At 43.6% G+C, this 18,932-nt stretch overlaps 1 protein-coding gene across 2 annotated transcripts in view; it reads right to left on the reverse strand.

The window, feature by feature from the left end:
- Positions 1–3,964: 3,964 nt before the first annotated feature.
- LOC147624886 (uncharacterized) overlaps positions 3,965–18,932 on the reverse strand; it is a 53,294-nt gene continuing 38,326 nt past the window's right edge. For both annotated transcript variants that reach the window (XR_015268875.1, XM_086818125.1), the window contains exon 7: positions 3,965–4,453. Coding sequence is in view for 1 of the 2 variants with exons in the window: in XM_086818125.1 (XP_086674251.1) it covers positions 4,265–4,453 (189 nt within the window). In the remaining variant the exon portion in view is untranslated. The remainder of the gene's footprint in view (positions 4,454–18,932) is intronic.

Below are 18,932 nucleotides of genomic sequence, written 5' to 3' on the forward strand. Positions count from 1 at the left end.
GTGAGGTCTCTATGTTGGTGGTTGCATCCATTAGGATATGGACCTTCTTTTCGACTTTGGACGAGACCTGCCCTTGCAGCTATAGCATGGCTTTTGCCTCCGTTCAGCTCGGCAATGGTCATATCTTTGGCTTCCCCAGTACTCTCTTAAAATCCTTGTGCCGCTAAGAAAGTCTATTTTGGAACTCATCCATGAGCTTGAGCCTGTTGTGCGCTAGGGTTTTGGGCTCATATAGCACGGAACTTGCCCTTGTTGTGAGCACTTCTATGGCTGCTATGGTCCCCTCAACCTCCATGTGCATAAGGTCTAGCTCTTGCCCCAGGCAGCGGATCCTGGAGTCTACCTTTTGTTGTTGAGAGCATGTATCTGCTATAGAGTGTGTGTCTCTAGTAGGGTACAATTGGCTTGGATAATGAGGAGTCCTTGTTGCGCCGTATTAGTTTGCTCTTTTTGCCTTTCCTGTCACTTGACCCATGAGATTGTGTAATATAGAATGGAATGCTGCTACGGGAAATCAAGGAGGCGGCCTTGAGAGTTGAGGATTTCTTGCAAGAACCTTTCAAGGTGACCTTATCCACCTGTGGGTTTTTGTGAGGTTCTATGTGGCTTCATAATGGCTTGAGAATATCTGGTGCCACGAAAGTAAAACTCCTTCACTCTTCAAAAATGTTAAATGGTGGAAGCGTCCATGGAGTTCCTCCTCATGGGGCGTGCTCCTCGGGGGCTTGCTTTGGGGTGGCAACACCTTGGTACAACTATATTCAAAGAGAGGACTACTAGGGTGATCTTAAGTAGTTTTTTTAGCTACCTAACTAGAGCTACAAGATTATGTGTGTTATAATATGCAACCCCTAATTAGATAGTATGCTTGCATCTTCAAGTGGTGAAGCCTTCATTAAAGCAAGAGTTGTCAACACTAGCTATTGCAATATTGTTGATATGCCAATAGAGATCATCAAAGCTTTTACTTTAATAAATGTTATGCAAGTGATAATGGGTAATTAAAGGCACTACAAAAAGGCTAGCTATTAGTTGGTTCATGAAAAATTTTCAAAAATATATTCCTTCAATTTACAAAGATCCTGTGTATAATGATTAGTATAACTGTGTTGATAGGACATCCAAAATTCATTAATGAGAAAATTTTAATTGTTAAAGTTACCTTGAAGGAATAGAGAGAGGACTAGAGAGTATTGGATATATATCCCATGCAAAATAACTTATCAATTTCAAAGTACGTGGAGATATAAGCTTTTATTCTTAGGGGGGTATGGAAAATGTTTTGATCTTGGGTTGACTTTCAATGACTAGGAAACAAGGTAGTGTCTTTGAGGACATTGACCTTTCACTTTTATCTTTTTATTAAGTGATATCAACATTATAATCTAAACTGAATGGACATTGACCTTTCACTTTAAATGACTAGGGAATAAGGTAGTGTCTTTGAGGACATTCACCTTTCACTTTTATCTTTTTATTAAGTGATATCAACATTATAATCTAAACTGAATGGAACCTAAAAAGAGGCGAGTGCACCTTTCTAAAAAGGTGATAATCATATCCAATAGCATGAAACTTTCAATTTCAAAATAATGCTTGAAATATAACATATAATCACCTTATATTCAATAGCATGAAACTTTCAATTTTAAAATAGTATATGAAATATAAGGTGATACCTTATATCTAATAGCATAAAACTTTCAATTTTTAAGTAGTGTATGAAATATAAGGTGATACTCACCTTACATCCAATAGCATGAAACTTTGTCAATTTGAAATAGTGCACAAAATGGGTTAATAATCACCATATATCCAGTAGCATGAAACTTTCTCAATTTTAAAATAGTTCACGAAATGGATTGTACACTTTTGCAAGCACATTTTCAAAATACCAAGAAACTCTTTTGATTTTAAAAAGATGCATACAAATGGGATGCATGATTTTAAATTATGGATTGCTTTTTTCTCTCCTTTTTTTCTTCTCCTCTTTGAAGTGTTTTTCGCATATTCTGTCAGCACAATCCACTAATCTCATAGTGATCTGCTGAAGTCATAATCGTCTTCCAGTTACTACCATCATTATTAGGATTCGTCCCATTCATCCTCATTGTGGCTTTGTTCAACTTATCTTCTTTCAATCAGAATTCAAAAATCATCATCTTTCAATTAGAATCTAAATAAATTCATCAATTCTCAACTAGAATTCAAAAAATCATATCAACCAGCATTCGAATTCATCCTCTGGATAGCATTTTTGCTTATGACTTCAAAGTCTTAGATTTACTCGTATATATTATTAGTAAAGAGCTGCAGATATACCCATGGTATATACAGGCAGCTCTTTTTCTCCTTGTCTTTGAACTTCTCCCCTCCTTTTTTTCTCCTATTTGAAAGTGAATCCTCATTTTTAAAACTCTTTTTCTCCTTGTCTTCGAACTTTTTCCCTAATTTTTTACTCCTATTTGAAATAATTCCTTTTTTGCTCCTTTTCTCATTTTCACCCTTTGTTAACCACTTTGCAAGTTAATATAGTTTCTTCACCAATCCTACTATAAGGCGATTTGCTATCTTACTGGATCGAACAGACACCTAACAATGTTGGAATTTATAAGGCAATCTTACCATGAGCTTAATTCCAAATAAGAAATTCAGTAACTTCATGTACATAGTTGCTTCTGATTAGAACTTCATGCACATGCTTCCAAATAGGTAAGTCACTAACTTCATGTACATATTGGCTTTTGACTAGAACTAGTAACCCAAGACTACATTTATGTTTTGTTTAGCATAATATAAAAGCTAGTCACTTGTATATAAGTTATTTTTGACATGGAGTAATACACATTCATTTTCCCTTAATAGAATACATGTGTGCTCCCCGTCTTCTCCCTGCCCTCTTGCTTATGCTCTATTGAATCTTGCTTGCTTGATGGATGCATGCTAGATAGTTTGTTTGTAGGTTCCTCTCTCTCATTTTAGCTTCTTTTTCAATTGTCTTTTGTAAGAGAGAACCACTACAAAGTGTATCTCCTTCTTACCTTCATCTAGAAAAAGGAAGCTCTAGCTTCACCCCTTATCAAGGGAGAATTCTGATGTGACAATACAATGAGGATGTGATGAAAGAATTAGTGTACCTACATGAGAAGTTGCATTTGCAACTCTACATCAAAGTACCAAATAACACTTAATTCGCTAAAGCTAAGGTAAGCTCTCCACTTCAGCAAATTTGATACCAACAATGGAAATCCACTCTAAGCTATTCAAATTATCTAATATTGCCTGATGTTAATTAGGAGCTCACACTCAAAAAATCATTCAGTTTCCGAGCCTCGTATGTGTTTAGCTTTTTGTGTTAAACTTTGTTTTGAAGCTTGCTTACATTCTAGTTACACATCTTTGAAGGAGAAAGGCCTAGTTTCTTACTGATTTGTATGATTTTAAAGCCCACAAAACTTGGATTTCATTACATTGAAGCAAGAATTGGTAGTTCAAAAGCTTGCACAATTAACCAAAATTAAAAAAGACACAACACTTGCATAAACATCTTAAACTAATAATGGGATCCTTAATCACCTCCCATCAAGTCCAAAAATTAGACCAAACCACAAGAGACATGAGTCCTTAGTCACATGTAAAAAAAACCCATGTGTGTGAGCTATAATAGATATGAGACGTGAGTGTGAGCCAGCTGGGGTGCCTTGAAAAAGCCAGCTGGGGTGGCAGAGGCTTCTACTAATCAAAGTGCTATTGTAATAGCTTTAGACAATTATTTTAATAAATCACTAAACGTAACATTATCTAGCATATAAGGTACGAGAACATCTCCAGTTTCAATGGCAAAATAAATGTTTAGTAGGTTTAGGATACAAGACAACAAGACCAAACAATATCATTCAGTGTGTGTGTGTGCAGCAGACAAATCACTGTAGCACCAATTTGGCCACCCAACAACACTGGTGTGTTATGAAAACCACAAAACCGCGATTCATCTTTGAGATTTTAGACAGTTGTATACAGCCTTGGGGGCAAAATAGGCCTGTATGTTCATGCTAATGTACAAATGATTTTTTATCTCAATAAAACACTTCACCACAAAACCGTGCACTACCAGGTATTCCTTGCAAGCCATTGCTGGCTTTAGATGTGAGTTTTGAGCATAAAATGTTCCACGAACTTATGTTACAACACAGATCACAAACACACACGGCACGCCACACCACACCACCTCAATAGCACCTTACAACTTGCATTTGCATGCACATTATGTCACTATTGGCTCATAAGGGTATGTAAGCCATGGGTGCTTTAGCGCCTCTGATGCACTTGGTCGATTTTCAGGGTTAACCTGAAGAAGGTATCCTACAAAGTCAACAAATCCTTGATCCCCCATGGGCAGACGGTGCCTTAATGACGTCTTTTTTGGCACCAAGTACTCAAGCTTATTTGTGCCCTGCAAAGACAGAAAAACTCAACAACTGCACTGCTCACTTCGAAGTCTTGTGAGGTTGACTCGTAGTAGATCTTGTTCCTTCCAAAAAAATGTCTTAAACCTAGAGGATGCTAACACTAGTCCAGTGCATGAATCACAATATGACTATGCAGGACATGCGACTTCACCACGATATGAATCGACACCTCAATGAATAAATACTGGACGTACTCAAACTACACCACTTAGATACCAACTTCAGAAACAAACAAATAAAATCACCCTACTTTTTTATTACAATTGCCCAACAAGAGACAAGAAAGCAGATGAAAACCTTTCTTTACAGAATAATGTTGTAGAAGCAAGAGAGTGTAAACATCATCCATAAAGAGTATTAGATAGTATATAGGAACTCTTTATAAAGGCTCTAGGACTGTTGAAAGGGAAGCATTCAGCAGGACATTGAGCGTCTGGAGTGCTCTACAGTGTAGAGAAGGAGGTGTGGGCTGTGAAAAGACAGCTGCACAAGAAAGTGTGAGCTAATTTAAGAAGCGAGGAGACAAGTGAAGCATGAAAGCTGACGAGTGACATGATAACTGCCAATTGGGGGGACGAGTGTAAGTTGATATCCTGACACTCATCTCCCTTCCTCTCGTAGTTTCCTTTTCCACCCTGTGTTTGTGAAAAAGCATGCTCATAAGACAATGTAAGATGCCTCCTATGCCTATCTAACCAAGATCTCCTAAACACAGTCCAGACTCCAACGCAAGTTTAGGGTGCAAACAAGCTCACTACCCAACCGTACGATCTGACAAGTGACATGATATTCCTTTTCCACCTTGTGTTTGTGAAAAATCATGCTCATAAGACATAATGTAAGATGCCTCCTAGGCCTATCTAACCAAGATCTCCTAAACACAATCTAGACTCCGACGCAAGTTTAGGGTGCAGGCAAGCTCACCACCCAACCGTAGGATCAATCCTTCGATCCACCCCCGAGCCACGGGCTAAGATTCCACTCTACATATACATGCCAGTCAGCACTGGCGTCCCATACCACCAATCCTTGCCCACATGGGCCCTTGGCAAGATTCTGAGATCTTTCATGTCCACGACAAGAGTAAAAACTCTGGTCTAGGCACAAACCCATCATAAGTCCCCACACAACTACCAAATAATAACCCAAGGCATCATTTATATAGTGATAATTGCCGCTAGAAATAGCCGACTTGCTATAGATAGCCAGTAGCCTAGTTTATTAATTCTAAACCTTAGCCCTCCGTATTTGTCTACTATCTCCTAATCCCAAGGCCGCCTAACCTTGTTGGATTAGGTCCACTCATTAGAGGATTAGCTCCAAGTACATAACATACTTCCCCTCCTCAGACGTTTCCACTCTTGGAAACAAAATCTGTCTAAGAAAGAAAATCGGGAAACCTATGTTCTATACTAGCAACTATCTGCCAAGTCAAGTCCTCCTTTGCCCTATCTTTCCACTTAATTTTATACTCAGGGATCAACTTATTCCTAAGTTGCCTTTCCCTGTAATCAATCACAACTTTTGGTTCATGTGGAACATAGGACAAGTCCTCAACCTCAACAAGTTCCTGAGGAGTCACAATGCTATCTTCAACTCCCAGCATCTCTTTCAGTCTGCTGATATGAAAGACTAGATGAACTTTCATATTCTAAGGCAATTCCAATCTATAGGGTACCTCTCCGATCTTTTTAAGGATCCGGAAAGGCCCATAGTACCTAGGGGATAACTTCCCAACCTTCCCCGTCCGTAATGTCTCTAAACTCTTGGGTATTCGCAAATACACCTACATTCCCTCAGCAAAAGTTGACTATCAACATAAAAACATGCTTTATCTTGAGTACTCCTGATAGAATCTCTAGCTCTGGCTAATAACTTCTACATATCTGCCAAGAAATCATGCTTAGCACTCTAATGGAAAACTCAACCATCAAGATGTACCTCTACCAATCTGATGGTCTCTTGGAGACATGGCATATGGACGAAGCATATCCTCCGAAACTTGATTGACCCTCTCCGTTTGTCCGTCGAACTGAGGATGATAAAAGGAACTCAAATTCAACTTGGTCTCTAATTTCTAGAAGACTGGTTGCCAAAAGTGTCCAGTAAACTTCAAGTCCCTATCACTCATTATGTCACAAGGTAAACGATATAAATTGAAAAGCTGCTCAGCAAACTAGTGTGCCAATTCAGGAGCTGTTACAGTGACCCTCTCCTCGGACTGAGGATGATCACAGCAGAAACTCAAACTCAACTTGGTCTTCCAATTTCTAGAAGCTTTCTAGAAGACTGACTGCCAAAAGTGTCCAGTAAACTTGAGTCTTGGAGTCCCTGTCACTTACAAGGTAAAAGATGTAACCTGAAAAGTTGCTCAGCAAACTGTTATGCCAATTAAAGAGCCGTGTTAGAGTTTTCCTTGTGGATAAAAATCTTGTCATCTTCGTTAATCTATTTACCACCACACAAATGGCATCATGCCCTCTACGAGTGCGTGGTTGTAAGAGTTCTCCCAAGCCTGTCTAACCAAGATCTCCTAAACACAGTACAAGATTAGAGAAAACCAAATAAAAGGGGTGCAAGCAAGCTCACCACCCAACCATAGACTCGGTGCTTCGATCCACCTCCAAGCTAGGGGCTAAGGTTCCACTCCACAAATACATGTCAGTCAACATTGGCGTCCCATACCGCCAATGCCTGCCAACACAGGCCCTCAGCAAGATTATCTGAGATCTGCAATGTCCACGACAGAAGTAGAAACTTTGGTCCAAGCACAGGCCCGTCAAAAGTGCACTGCACAGCTGGCTACTAAATAATAACCCCAAGGCATCACTTACATAGTAATAACTACCGCTCTAAATAGCTGGCCTGCTATAGATAGCCAATAGCCTAGTTTATAAATTCTAAACCTTAGCCCTCTATGTATGCCTACTATCTCCCAATCCCAGGGCCCACTGGCACGCCTAGAATAGGCCCGCTAATCTGAGGATTAGCTCCAGGTACATAACACATAAATACCTTTACAAACCGAGACTCGTTAATTTTAAAATTCTCCTACATTCTAGGGTTGGCACTCAACTAAGACTTCTTTCCTAACACATTTTAAATCCATCATAGCAGTAAATATGGTCCCTAAATAAATAAATGGTTCCCTTCATTAATTAACTAATGAACATACCATGACCTTGGGGAAATTTGTAAATTCGAATTAATATTGGAGTATGACCGTGCCAAGGTGGAAAGGTACGTAGTGTACGGTACGCTATCAGTACGTACGGAACGTACTTCTGTACGGAACAAATTTTAAGGTACGTAAACAGTACGTACCATTTGTAAGCAGTCCTAGAAACCTGAATATTTTGTAGACATAGCAACCAAAATACTTAAAATAAAGACTGAACCTCATTACTTAAAGTTTAAATCAATTATCAGTTACCAAGCCCATTACACAATACCTCATATCAACAGTCATAGTGATATAAGCAAGAACCATGAAAGTCATAGATAATAAAGGGAGTACAAATATCATGTCTACAGCACATGTCCTGGTCCACAAGTGCAAAAAGCAAAACAATGAAACACTACAGTTGTCTAGACTCTAGAGCATAGTCACAAGGGACGGGGGACGGTAACGGGGGACGGGGACGGGGACGGGACGGGGGACGGCCATAAGTAGGGAACGGGGATGGGGGAGGGAACGGCACTCAAAAAATACTCTCTCTAAATTTCTGCCGCCGGGGGGATCCAAGGGGGGCCAGCGGCAGCCATTTAGGCCCCCCTTGGCAGGGGAGTTCGGGGGCAGCGCCCTCGAAGCTTGAAACGAACTCAAAATCGTCTCTCATACTGTCTCTCTTACTACTGTCTCCAACAGCCATAAACGACTAGAAGAGCCAAGGCCCAACAGCCATAAACGGCTAGAAAACAGGCAGGCGCAACGGCCAAAAACGGCAGGCGCAAGCCTCTCAAATCTCATCATCAGATGAAGACGATGAGTCTTCTGAAGAGAGCCACACGCCACACATTTATTATTTTTTTTAAATGATTCCGTACGGATCCATACAGTACGGTACCGTACCGTACCGTACAGCTGTACCGTACTGTACGGATCCGTACGTACGGCAGCAACCTTGGACCGTGCCCTGCTTTTAGAGCTCGTAGAGTTTGCAAAGATGCATGTGTATATGAGAGCCTTATTTTAACAAGTTTTGAATCGACCTAAGGCACGGTAGGAGCGGCTTCTTGGATATTTCAGAGCTTTATGTGTATGTGTGTGAATACCCTTCAAAAGGTGTTTTGTGTGTTTGTGCATGTGAACCTACTCTTATGCGTGGATAGGATAAGTGTGCCACATAGCATCCAATGTGTGTGTGTGTGTGTGATTGCTTTGGGTCAGAAGATAAGACTTCCAGCCTACAAAAGTATTGTACTTGGTGAAGATTACACATCAATCTAATCCATTATCATTTGAGTCGTGCAATCATTGTCTCTCTCTCTCTCTCTCTCTCTCTCTCTCTCTCTCTCTCTCTCTATATATATATATATATATATATATATATATATATATATACGGCAATGAAGATCACTGATCCACCATAGCTTTACCATCAAGTATCCAGCTCTACCATGGATTTTAGCATGGTGTCGGAGTCAATCTTATGATTTTGCTGCCAATCTTCTAATCTCTCTGTTAATCCTCCTGTGCGCTACCTTTGTATGCTGCTGCAACTAAGTCCAACAGCAGCAGTTGCCAACCTTGCTCCCACCACCGCCTTCATCACCTGACTTAGATTTACTGCCCATGTCACGGCGGCCTTGATCCACTTGTAGTATGCACAGCTACCAACATTGGATATCTTGTGTGGGAGACGAATCTCACCAGCTACCAAAGCTACTGGAGTTCAACGCCACTAGGTTTATTAGAAATTTTGGTATATCCAAGGCGTCGTCATCCGTCACCAAAGATCTTCTCATCATGTGCTTGTATTGGTGAACACACCTCTGCTCATGCATCTTCATACGTTCGCTCACTGTGGCATGTGCCCAAGACGCTCCATCCACTCTCTATCATGGAGTTCCACCCATTGTAGATGCAAGAGCTGCAAACCCTAACTCATGAAGCCGTCACTATATCATCCATCGTCACGCTCCGTCAAGAATCCACCGCTTAACGAGCACTTGACATGTGTCAAATTGGATAAGTTTTTCCAATCATCAACCATTTTTGCAATCGCCTGGATCTGCGACGATCATCTGCCTATCCAATCGTCACCAAATCTCCGATCGCGCTCTTCTGCTACAATTGGTCACCTCCAATTGGCACTCCTACGATCGCCAATCGCCTCCTCCAATTGGTTCATCCTCCGATCACACCTAACCATCAATCACTAACTCCAGTTCGATCGCTCGCTGATGTGGTTCAATCACTTATTTCTGATCCCCGATTGTTGATGCCTCGCTTCAATCGTCAATCGTCGGTGCCTCCAATCGAAGATCCTCTAGTCACCAATCACTAGCGAGCGCCTTCAATAATTGATTGGACCGCCTCCAATCGCTGGTTGGACTACGTCCAATCGTCGATTCTCCTCACCAATTCCTATGATGGGCCGATTCCTACATCTTCACGCCCTCTCTCTGTAATGATCTCATCCACGCATGGGCCCCAAGCCGCGGTACCCTAGAAACAACGCCACAAAAAGGGTAACATCACTGGCATCAAGGGGGGATTCTACCCGGACTTTTAAATTTGTGTGTTTCATTCTACCCCAACTTTTAAATCTGTGTGTGTTTCGTGTTTGTGTCAAGGTTCTCCGCCCCGAAATCTGAATTAAAATAATCCGCGTGTGTGTGTTTTTCTCTCTTATATGTTTGTAATGCCTTGTTTTATAAAAGACCCCATCATTTCCTATTTATCCCTCTTTAGGTCGAGGGGATGTTTTGGTAAGCCGATGTAGACTGTCTCTATCTCCCAAACAGGGCCTAACCTCCGAGTCTTTCGCCAAGGCCATGCTTATTAAGCCTCTAAGGAATGTATTGGGCCTCTGAGCCATTTATGCCAAGTTCACTAGCCTTTGAGCCATGCTAATAGCCTCTGAGTCTGAAGCGGGGAATATGTCTTGTTCGTGTTGGAGTACAAGGACTATTGAAGGCCATCCAAAAGCATCTCCACCTTCGCTCCAAAGGGGGGTTTGTTGGATATTTCGGAGGTTTATGTGTATGTGTGAACACCCCTTAAAAGGTGTTTGTGTGTTTGTGCATGTGAACCCACTCTTATGAGTAGATAGGGTAAGTGTGCCACATGTCATCCAGTGTGGGTGTGTGCGTGTGTATGTGTCCGCGCGCGCGCGCGCGCGCGTGTGTGTGTGTGTGTGTGTGTGTGTGTGTGTGTGTGATTGCTTTGGGTCACAAGATGAGGCTTCCAGCCTACAAAAGTGTTGTACTTGGTGAAGAATATACATCAATCTAATCCATGATGAGTTGTGCAATCATTGTATCTCTCTCTCTCTCTCTCTCTCTCTCTCTCTCTCTCTCTCTCTCTCTCGTTCTACAGCAATGTAGATCACTAATCCACCATAGCTCTACCATCAAGTGTGCACGTCTACCATGGATTTTAACACGGCTTGAAGGAAGATCTCTCTCTCTCTATACCCCCCCCTTTTCCACCAGAGGAAACGAGTAGCATTTGCACAGCAGCGAGTTACCCTCTAAAACAGCTTGCAGCACAAGTTTCACATACGTGTGTGGACCTCGCACACAGTAGTGGAGCACTTGCATGGCACCTCACCTGATTCTCTTCTTGACAGTGGGTTTCCAGATATCCCCCTAGCACCATATTAGAAACTGATTTTTGCTGAGGTGACGAGTGAAAGGGGGGCAAGTATAGCCCCACAGGAGAAGCAGAATGACCCACCACGTCCACAACAGCCTATATGGACCTGTGATCTTCTGGCCCAACATACACGGGGTGTCACTAGTGGACATGCGTAAGCCCAACATACACAGGGTGTCGCTAGTGAACATGCGTAATCCCTTCTGAGAACCCAACACCCTACATCTCAGAGGCTTCATCCCTTCTAGCTGCAGATCCAGGATCTTCAGGATCTTCTCCAACAACATGGCAAGCTCCCATCACAGAGGGGAGATGCTATGGCTGCTTTGCGTTATATTATGGGGTAGGATGGTATTACCTTTACGACCACACACCATTACCATGTAGGATCACATGGATACTTAAGCTTATGTAGCTAGTTTCGTCCAGTTTTTTCTTTTCCACGGTCCAAATTCATCATGGATTCATTGTATTACCTTTTTGGTTTCATAGACCCTAGCTGTCTTTTGAAGACGTTAATTTTTCTTTCTTTCTTTCTTCGATGACCATGTCTTACCATGAAGAAGAGCTCTCTCTCTCTCTCTCTCTCTCTCTCTCTCTCTCTCTAACAAATGTGGAAAAGGAAATGAAGGAATGGAAGGCAGAGATGGAGGGATGGTGGAAGGAGAAAGCAAACTTTCTCCAAATGGTATTCAATGAGGGTAAGCGGTGGAAAGAGGAGAAGGAGGACCTCATAGCGGAAGTCAAAGACCTTCACGGGGAAGTCAACACGCTCAAAGGCATAATTTCAGCTCTTCAGAGGGAGCTTGCAGAGGCCAAGACAAATGGTGGACTTGAAGAAGGTGAAATTCAGCCATCCATGATAGAAGAGCTCAAGGTTATCAAGGAACAAGTACGGGCAATTAAGGAAGAAGAGAAACAACATGAAGCAAAGACTTCCTCATGGGTGGAGGTCATCACCAAGACGCAAAAGAAGATGGATGAAGCGGAGAAGTGGATAGAGGTCGCCAAGAAGGGTAAAGGTAAGGAGATAACAACCCCTACACCTACAATCATTAATATGACTTTGGAAGAGGAACAACGAAGACGTACACGTGCTTTGCATGTGAGGATTACCGGCCTTAAAGACGGGGATAAAGTTGAAGAGGAGGTGAAAGAGCTTATGGTGTTGATGGGGATTGACAGTCCGACACACGCAAAAGCCTGGAGAGTGGGCAAAAAAAGCGGAGGCAACGGGGAAACATCAAAGGAAAGAGCTCTCATACTTCGCTTCCCTTCTATTGAGGCGAAGAAGGAGTTCTTGAAAAGACGACCCACTTTAAAGAATACAGGCATTTTTCTTGGTGATGATCTTACTCTTTCACAGCTTGCACATATGAAGGAAGTCATGCCAGAGATTAGAGCAGCAAGAGAAAAGGGTAAGATAGCATTTTATAGAGAAGGGAGGGTGGTCATCATGGAGCGACGCTCTACATGACGGTGCGAGACCTATGGGACCAAATTAAAGCTGGCAGCCTGGAACTGCAATGGATCCCTCAGACTTGATGTAGGTGCCTTTGAGGACAGCTTTACAGATAGAGATATAGTCTTCTACTCGGAGACTCACCAGGCCCCTGGTCAGATGATGCCACAGGTGACAGGATACAGATGGGAGACAGCTTGCAGAGTAGGGACGAGATCGGTACACAGTAGTAGAGGATCAGGAGGGGTGGCAGTTCTTTTCAGGGAGGAGCTGCAACCGCTTATACACATAGTTCGGAGAGATGATCAGGCCAGATATATGTGGGTGAGACTGAGGGCCGACACAGGCAGATTCCTGTATATTGCCATATGCTATTTTGCTCCTAGTACATCGACATATGCAGCACCTAGAGGGCAGTCTCCTTTCTCTGTGCTAGATGATGACATATGGGAGTTCTCTAGGGATGGAGACATCATCCTGCTAGGGGACTTTAATGCCCGGACGGGCAACCGCCAGACAGCCTTTTATGATACCTCGGAGGAGATGCTGAGAGAGTTGGACACTCTGGATATGGGATTAGACAGAAGCTCACAGGATGTGGAGTGCACAGAGTATGGGAGATATTTGGTAGATATGGGGACTGCGCATGGGTTGGCCATACTTAATGGCTTGCAGAGGTTTCCGTCAGCAGCTGGATTTACTTGCTTTCCACATAGACATGGTGCTAGCACAGTGGATTATGTTATGGCTATGCCCAGCTTTGTTTCATGCATTGAGGACTTCACAGTTGGATCTCGGCCCATTGGGGTAGTAGTGGATCATGCATTGTTGACATTGACTATCTCTTTTCACTTTACCACAGCTCAGAGGACACGAGGGGCAGATCACACTCGATATACTTTTACCTCAGAGACTGATGCTGTCTACACAGATGGGATTTATAGACGTCTGTACACAGAGGAGCCAGGGAGACCTTTGGAGGAGTTGACCCATATACTGACAGAGACTTTACATGATGCAGCGAGAGAGGCATATCCACATACTCGGCCTGGACAGAGACAGCATTCTAGATGTATGCCCCAGAACAGCTGGTATGATGAGGAGTGCAGAGAGACCAGAGCCCGACTGCAGCGGGAGGTTGCTTTGGGAGTCACTACTTACCGACAGTCACGTATTGCCTTCCGACGCCTTGTGCGAAGGAAGAAGCGGGCCTTCCTTGCTCAGCTAGAGCAGGAATTATACCAGCTGTTCTTGAGCCAGGATTCGAGGGAGGCTTGGCGTCTGTTTCATGAGTCCTCCCCTGCTTTGGCCATCACTTCTACAGAGGTCTGGGGTAGTTATGCAGCATCTCTATATACAGTTCCTGGACAGACACCTTTTCCTGACCCGCCAGCACCATGCCCACAGACATGTACTTTCTTTACCGCAGAGATGGTAAGGAAGGCCATTGATAGGATGAAGACTGGGAGAGCATATGATCACGATGGATTGGTTGCTGAGCACTTTATTTATGCGAGAGACATGCTGGCAGAGCTTCTAGCAGTGATGTTCAATCGTGCTATGTGCGAAGGCTTACCCGAGACTTGGAGTAGGTCCACCATCGTGCCTATCTTCAAGTCAGGGGACCCTATGCAGCCAGGGAATTATCGCACTATTATGATTGGTCACACACTAGCACGATTGTATGCATCCATTCTTGAGCAGCAGTTGAGTAGATGGGCAGAGAGAGCTGGCATTCGAGCAGAGGGACAGGCAGGGTTCAGGAGAGGTTTCTCTACTCTTGACCACATCTTGACTCTCCGGGCCATTATTGAGGAGGGCAGGTCGCATGGGCGACGGATTTATTGTAGCTTTGTGGACTTCCGCAAAGCATTTGATACAGTGCCCAGAGCCAGATTGATGAGGCGATTACAGGAGATGGGGGTACCCACAGAGCTCATATGGGGAATTATGGCTTTATACAGATCAGTTGCAGGACAGGTACGCACCCCAGAGGGGGTCTCTACTTTGGTTCACTCCACTATAGGAGTGAAGCAAGGTTGCCCGTTATCTCCTTCACTGTTTGGTATGTATGTGGATGAGGCTTCTGACTACATTGAGAGATTGGGGGACAGAGGAGCCCAGCTAGCAGGTACATGGATCCCACTATTGTTATATGCTGATGATATTGTGTTGATCTCTGACTCTCCTGAGGGTATGCAGCGTCATCTGGATGCTTTACATGAGTTTGCACATGATAGTGGATTGTCTATCAACCTTGGCAAAACCAAGGTTATGGTGTTTAACACCACGCCACAGTGGGTTAGGCGATCAGCTCCCACATTTACATATGGGCAGGAGATTGTGGAGTATACAGATGCATATACATATCTTGGGGTAGTATTCAGTGGGCCAGTGTTTTCGATGAGGAGAGCAGCAGAGACTAGATTGACTAGAGCACATGCAGCCCTGGGTGGTTTGGAGAGGATGTGTTCGCAGGTTCAGTTTCAGGAACCTCGAACAAAACTCTGGCTTTTTGACACTCTAGTGACATCAGCTATGCTTTATGGAGTGCAGATATGGGGACCTTCAGTGGGCCATCACAGCGCAGGCGGGTGGAGAGGTATGGAGAGGCCTTTGGTATCTATGATTGCTAGGCTTATTAGAGCCAAGGCTGTGGTACCTCATGAGATTATTCGAGCAGAGCTGGCGGCTGCCCCTCTGGTGATTGAGGCTCTTACGAGATCAGTCTCCTACATACATGGCTTGTGGGATCTCCCCCGAGACAGATATGCACGCCTCGCCCTGGAGTCCTCCCGACAATTAGCTTTACAGGGAGACACGGCTTGTTGGTATGGACAGATGACATCTTGGTTCCAGGCACATGGTTTTAGCATGGACAGATTGCCTCCCTTCCAGTATTCTCTGGAGGCACCCTCTCTCACTCTTACACGGACAGAGATTACTAGACTCATCCGTCAGGATTTAGTTCAGCTGGACATTAGGAGGACATGGATACAGCCGACTGAGGAGCTGGGCACGAAGATGGCTTTCTACAGAGAACATTTTCTTCAGCTCACAGTAGATGGTTTTGTGATCAGACCCAGTTACATGGATGTACACTTGTCTCATGCAGTACGATGTGCTATTGGTCAGATTCGCACATCCTCACACCAGCTTGAGATTGAGATTGGCCGATATAGAGGTATACCAGCTGAGGCCAGGATATGCCGAGTATGCCATGGGGAGCCAGAGACAGAGCTGCATTATATATGCCATTGTACTGCATACTATGAGATACGTGGTCGTTTCCACTATTTATTCAGAGAGGGTTTTGGACCACTTTCCAGAGTCATGGGGTACCAGGACCAGAGGTGTTTGGGATTGTTCTTGCTTGAGCTGCGGAGACATAGAGATAGCCTGCTTAGGCGCACAGAGAGCCAGACTCAGAGGCACATTACAGACTTCTTTAGTCCGGCCATCACTGCGCCAGATGGACCACAACAGCAGCAGGACATGGATACCGCCCACACCAGGGGTACACTGATTGATCGTGCGATTGAGCTTGGGTGGTCCAGACGCCCACGACCACGGAGGAGGGCATCCCAGCATAGACGGAGGTTGCAGCGGCAGATTCGGATTATTCTTGCGAGGCATGCGAGACACCCAGTCAGGGTGCTGACCACAGAGGATATTGAGGAGATCCGCCAGTGTCCGATGCGGCACATATTATGAGATGGAGGTACCTCCATAGTGTACCTTCCAGTTCCAGTTTCATTTTCTAGGTGCCAGTAGTATCATCTTTATTTTTCATTTTCTGGGTTTTTTTATCCAGACATTGTATCAGATCCACCATGATGTAACTTTTGGTCTCATAGGTCATTATGGCCTTTTGAAGACGTTAATATAACATTTCATTTCATTTTCATTTCTCTCTCTCTCTCTCTTAGTTGCCCGGCTTACTATGAGATATGGGGGAGTTTCCACTGCCTCTTCCGAGAGGGATTCGGACCACTCACACAGGTCATACAATTTGAGGATAAGAGGTGCTTGGGCATGTACTTGATGGAGCTTAGACAACACAGGGATGTAGTGTTGAGGCAGCATGTTGTAAGACAGCCCCGGCTCCGACAAGACACCTCACAAAGAGCCATCACAGATTTCTGTGGTACATGCATCCACATCGGAATCCACTACCCACAACAGTTCCTCTACTACGACATTAGAGCCCACCACCCGTACCCACGCTCAGCTCCATGCCCCAGAGGAGTTCTTAGTGAGAGAGCTCGATCCATTCTGCAAGCTAGACGTCCCCGACCCAAAGCATCAGGACCCTCCACCACACACAGACAGATTTGTGAGGTTCTCCGCCGACATGTCACTCTCCCATCACAGAGGCCTGACATGCACTCCACCATTAGATCGGTTCTGTGCGAGGCGGGTATCGTCATTAGCTGATCACAGCATGTCTCACTCTACGCAAGATCATCTGCTGATCACATGTACTGTCAGATGTTTTCATTTTACTTTTTCTTTAAGTTTTCCGTGGCTCGAAAGGGAAGCATGCCATTGCGAAATATCACAATAAACAGGACAAGATCCAAGTTCTCCGACAGTCCAAATCATTACAGGGCACCAGGCTCTGGTTAGCTGATGAACTCACTCCCCTACAGCTTAAAAACAAAAGTACAGAACTCGCCAAAGTCCGAGCAGCCCGCCAAGCTGGAAAGTGGGCAGTCTACCGTGACGGAAGGACATAATCGAGGACTTCCGTAAGCCTAAACCCAATTGACTATCATTCTAATGTGCCATCGGCATTTTTTGTATCATAGATAGTTGTTTATCATCCTAGGGTTTTCATTAATCTTTTGCTTGTGCCTAAGTGCACCCCGAAGTGGATTGTAACCTTTTTGGTCTCATAGGTCATTTTGGCCTTTTGAGGACGTTAATATATCATTTCATTTCTCTCTCTCTCTCTCTCTCTCTCTCTCTCTCTCTCTCTCTCTCTCTCTCAACGGTATACTGCAGAGGATGGTGTCCAATGGAGCAGTGCACTACTGAGGATGGTGTCTGACAAGGGGGGAGGTGCGGGCAGTTGCCCAACAGTCCCACATGGTCAAAACCATTCTAAGGTTCGAACTTCGTATAGCCAAAATATAATTAATCAGGGCATGAGCCCCCATTAATTGATGGACACTTACGGATTTTGATGAGAATACACAACCTTTCTGCAAGACTTTCCACCTAGACCCATCATACGGCCTCGACTCGTGCCATCTTCTTGATTCTAACTGCTTTGCATCTAGAGAGAGAGAGAGAGAGAGAGAGAGAGAGAGAGAGAGAGAGAGAGAGAGACGTATCTTTGCTGATGTCTCAAAGAGTAGAAAAAAGGTGTATATAGGCATGCTGAACAACACTTGGAAGGGCATTTTGCCTAAACTCCAGGAATTCCTTTTGAAGGACAGAAATGAAGGCTAAAAAGGTCATCCCAGGATATTAACATATCATATAGTATCTTGTAGGAGGATTAGACATGATTTTTTTCTGTTAAGAAATCTTGAACACAAAGCTTGACAAGCGAAAAAAACAATGGAATATGCCATCCAAATTATTTGAACGTGCAAAAAATAAGATTTTCGGTACCCTATTCTCAACCTCAATCAATTCTCGTCGTTTAAAAAAGGTATTAACAGAATGTTTTTTTGATCCAACATACGAAGGAATCAGGATGGGTCATCTTGATTCAATCCCAACCCTTATTAGTATCATATTTTTCAACCCAAACCCTACTGTCTTATTATTTTTTTCCCTAAAGAGGACTGTCCTATCATATTTTTCTAAATGTAAGGGCTCGTTCTTTTTGTTTCACTAATTTTTCAAATTATTCGACTGTGATGCTGCAGTAGCATTTATACTTGATTGGAAACAATTAGAAATCCCACACTTGAGGCCCGTCTGAACCTGGCTGTCCCATGATATTTTCTGTTTCTTCATTTTTTCAATTAATCCTTCTCCCTTTTCCTTTGTTTCTCTGCAGTATGTCTTGCGGAGGTGAACCGTACGCTTCTTCATTGCGATCTGCTCTGCACACCTGTTCGAGAAAGGAAGGGGGACGGAGGGAGTTTTCTCTTGCTTTCTTGAATGGCAGCAAGGAAGTAAGAGAAAACTCCCTTGCTTCCTCAAACGCCCGCTCTGCAGT

Source organism: Cibotium barometz, chromosome 24, assembly GCF_041138505.1.
Source record: "Cibotium barometz isolate CiBa-2024 chromosome 24, ASM4113850v1, whole genome shotgun sequence".
In the NCBI taxonomy this organism is placed as follows: Eukaryota; Viridiplantae; Streptophyta; class Polypodiopsida; order Cyatheales; family Cibotiaceae; genus Cibotium; species Cibotium barometz.